Raw genomic sequence first — 3,461 nt, 5'->3', positions numbered from 1 at the left:
CACTCTTTACATCTAAAAATATAAGAAATTAAAATAATTATTTGGAATGATATGGTGGTTTCTAGATTATTCTGAAATCTAGATGGTCTTCTCACAGCAACTTGGTGTATGAACTGAAAAGGGCGTGCATATCTATTTAAATTTAATTTCAAAAGTGCAAAAATAGGTCCAAACCCATTTAACAGGTGGCACCCTTGTTTTAGCCGTATTTGACTTTGCTTTAGGAAAATTGCTTTTCTTGCAAGGAAAAGTACTTTAGGAAAATTTCTTTTCTTACAAGGAAACTAGATTTCCTTTGGTAGTGACCATCTATAAATCTTTCTTTCATCTTTTAGTTTCAGAGCCATTTAACAAGTTACTCTGAAGATTTTGATATCCAAATTCAATGCCATGCAGAGCAACACCCTCTCTCAGCTTCATAAGGTAATTATTAACATCTCTTCTCAGCCATTTGTGTTTGAGGTCTGGGTTATCCCTGTCTTTGTTTTTTGAAGCTGTGAGAGGTATGCTGTCCTTGGGATTTGCTTGGAAGCCCTTGCTTTGGGGTTTAATTCTCTGTGTTTTTGTATGATGGAGCCTATGTTACCTTTTCACTTCCTTGTTTTTAGCAGGGTGTCACATCACAGTCCTGCCCATTCCATTCCTCGGTATCTATCACTAAAATATACATAAAAATATAACTATCACCATTTATTTATTATATGTCTCCTAAAGCCGCTTCTGAATTGGCCGGCGGTTCAATGAACCGTCTTCCTTTTCTTGCCTTTCCGCTCTTCGGGCGGTGAGATTGGAATGAATCCGTTTACCGGCTCTCTTCCTTCTCCTGCTGCCAGGGCCTTTGTTTCTTTTGGGTGCTATGCAGAGGCTCCCGAATGGTTGTTGTGCGGCGGGGCCAATCTGCGGGTTTGGAGAGTTAGGGTTTCCGATGATGGACTACCCGAGCCTTTTGGAGGGTCTTGATTTGCGTGCTTAGTCCTTTTTGTTTGAGGTCTGAGTTATCCCTGTCTTTGTGTTTTGAGGCTGTGAGAGGTATACTGTTCCATTGACATTTGCTTGGTTTAATCAGCGCATTAGGTGGATGAATCTAATGGCTGAAGCCCTTGTTTTGGGGTTTAATTTTCTGTGCTTTTGTATGATGGAGCCTCTGTTACCTTTTCACTTGCTGTTTTAGGGCCTTCCTTGCTTGCTTTGGTATGGCCTTGCCTGAACAGAAAAAAAGAATCTATTATCACTCTGTTTCAGATTTAGGAACCTTTTTTTTTCCATCATTTGTTTTCTCATAAACATGTTGACAGATCTGCAGTTGATGACGAGGCTCTGCTTAAAGAAGTCTGACATCACCCTCTTCATCACTTACGCCTTCCCAGATTTCGTCCGACTTTGGTGTTTACATACTTTATTTCTCGATTTTTGCAGTCCGGACTTGCTTTGCCCAAGAAATTGAAGAAGGGTTACAAGTTAACCAAAGCAATACTGGCTTTTACCTTGCCCTGCTTGCTGCTGCTGATTCAACCAGTACAAGGGGCTTCCAAAACCCCAACTTTACAGTATGGCACATTTGGGAGGAGGAATAATGCTCCTTCGACACACCCTCCACCTGTTAATGACCCGACAAGGGGTTGCAATGCCGCTAATGGTTGTCGCCAGTTTACTCTGAGTCTTGAAAACCGCAGGTGGTTGAAATGAAAATCCATGTTAAAGTTCATCCATTTTCCCTTCAATACTGTTCCCCTGATGTTGAAAGTGTTGATACAGAGGAACTCTAGTTGAAGCTGTTGGCAATGTTACAGTGGCGGAGGGAACTTTGAACCACAGAGAGCCAGGTACCGAGGCCATAGCTGCTGGGATTGCCACTTGGTTCTTGAACAAGACTGAGTCCAATAGCAATACATATGGCCGATTAAGCATTTCACAGGACCCAATTTCCAGTGCTGCAGTGTCATCACAAATGTTGCAGCAACAGGTATCTGAAAGGGAGTTCCATCCTTTGATTGTTTCCTTTAATATCAACTTTCAATAGTTAATGTTCATTCAACAAATTCGTTAGCAAGAAAAAGAGATTGAGGAGTTGTTTAATATTGCTAATTGCATAACTCATTAGGTGAGGTTTAGTTGTATTTTGGAAGTGCTATTGCCTAAACCCGGCAAATAAACTCTCTAAAGAAAGTGAGTCCTCCATTAATTTCTGTTTCCATCTACTCATATATTACTTCTCAACATTTTCTATGGCTACTACATCTGTTATATCAAATATGGGTTCTCTTTTTTGCTTTGCTACAAATGATTTGTTTACTTATCTGAGTTCGCTTGCAGGCTGTTTCTCGAGGGATTGCTCGTATGGGACTGCAAGTGTGAGAATTCTTATAATATTTCAAATGAAGTTTGTAAACAAGTGATTGCTTAAACTCTTTAAGCTCCGTTATTTTGTTTTGCAGTTATACATCAATGTCAACTGAAGATAACTCCAAGATACCTCCGGCAGATGGAAACATTGAAATAAAAGTTAATTCAACATCGAACATGGTGGACTTGAGGTTCTTCACTAGCCTTGAAATCAGTCTTGGGGAAGCTGATATTATACGCGTCTTGGAATCTGCTAAAACTATATTACAGTCCTCTCGACACTGAAGCTTAGTTTAGCATTGTTGTTCCTGTTAGGAAAAAATGCGTTGCGAGAGAAACCAGTGAAAAACAATTGCACTTTCTTGAAGTTGCGATGTCAATCTACTGTATTTGAAGTCGCAACACTGCATTATTGAAGTCGTGACGCCAAGCATCTGCCGTTGATGGCGCAATGTGAGCCTTCCATGGTCGCGATGCCAACTCGATAAACTTTGAAAACTTTGCATTGTGGGTCTCAAATAGTCTTGAGTTAACGAAAGAGTTTTCGTATCGGATAAACTCCAGATTAGAATATATAATGGGTTATAAAGATGATCTTATTCATTGGTACAAATTGTGGAATTGATTGAAATTTGTGACCATAGCTACTCTGGTAACGAATATGGCATCTCATGATTCAGACTCGACGATTGTATTGAGTTTAAAGTGTTACATTTTTCTTATGTAGTTGTGTTGTTACCATATGTATGAGCTTAGACGTTTTTTCATTTGAGAGGTTATTATTATGGTTATTATTTTATAATAGACAAATTTTCGAATGATTTTTTTTTCTTTAAATTGAATCCTTAAAATGATGCTACAACATTTCAGTCATTTAATTTTTTATACAAATTTAACAATCCCTAAAAAAGAATGTAAAAAATGATAAATAAAGTGTTACTTATATTTTCAATTTATTATAAATAATGTGAAATGTTTAAATAATAATCATTTAAATTTTATCAAATTGTTTAATTATATTTTACAGTGAATTTTAAGTAATATATTATATAAGTGTTTTTTTTCTTTCATTGCATCCAAAGTCATTAAATTATTAGTAAGTTTATGTTTTAATTACT

At 37.4% G+C, this 3,461-nt stretch overlaps 1 protein-coding gene across 2 annotated transcripts; it reads left to right on the top strand.

The window, feature by feature from the left end:
* Positions 1–206: 206 nt before the first annotated feature.
* LOC107915807 (uncharacterized) lies at positions 207–3,174 on the top strand. Of its 2 annotated transcripts, XM_016845007.2 has the most exons (6): positions 207–423; positions 1,296–1,329; positions 1,417–1,673; positions 1,756–1,963; positions 2,314–2,351; positions 2,436–3,174. In XM_016845007.2, the coding sequence occupies exons 1-6, from the start codon at positions 386–388 to the stop codon at positions 2,626–2,628; spliced, it is 768 nt and encodes a 255-aa protein (XP_016700496.1). In that variant the 5' UTR covers positions 207–385; the 3' UTR covers positions 2,629–3,174. The 2 variants fall into 2 exon arrangements, with proteins under 2 accessions (XP_016700496.1, XP_016700497.1); XM_016845008.2 differs by lacking the exon at positions 1,296–1,329 and having other exon boundaries at positions 208–423.
* Positions 3,175–3,461: the final 287 nt, after the last annotated feature.

The sequence above is a fragment of the Gossypium hirsutum genome, chromosome D10 (assembly GCF_007990345.1).
Source record: "Gossypium hirsutum isolate 1008001.06 chromosome D10, Gossypium_hirsutum_v2.1, whole genome shotgun sequence".
Lineage (NCBI taxonomy): Eukaryota > Viridiplantae > Streptophyta > Magnoliopsida > Malvales > Malvaceae > Gossypium > Gossypium hirsutum.
This window is presented reverse-complemented; position numbering and strand designations above follow the sequence as displayed.

Coding starts and splice junctions, on each gene's coding strand:
- LOC107915807 (XM_016845007.2), top strand. CDS start 386: ATGCCATGCAGAGCAACACCCTCTCTCAGCTTCATAAG. Junction 1,330..1,416: donor ACGAGGCTCTGCTTAAAGAA/GTCTGACATCAC, acceptor CGATTTTTGCAG/TCCGGACTTGCTTTGCCCAA. Junction 1,964..2,313: donor CACAAATGTTGCAGCAACAG/GTATCTGAAAGG, acceptor GTTCGCTTGCAG/GCTGTTTCTCGAGGGATTGC.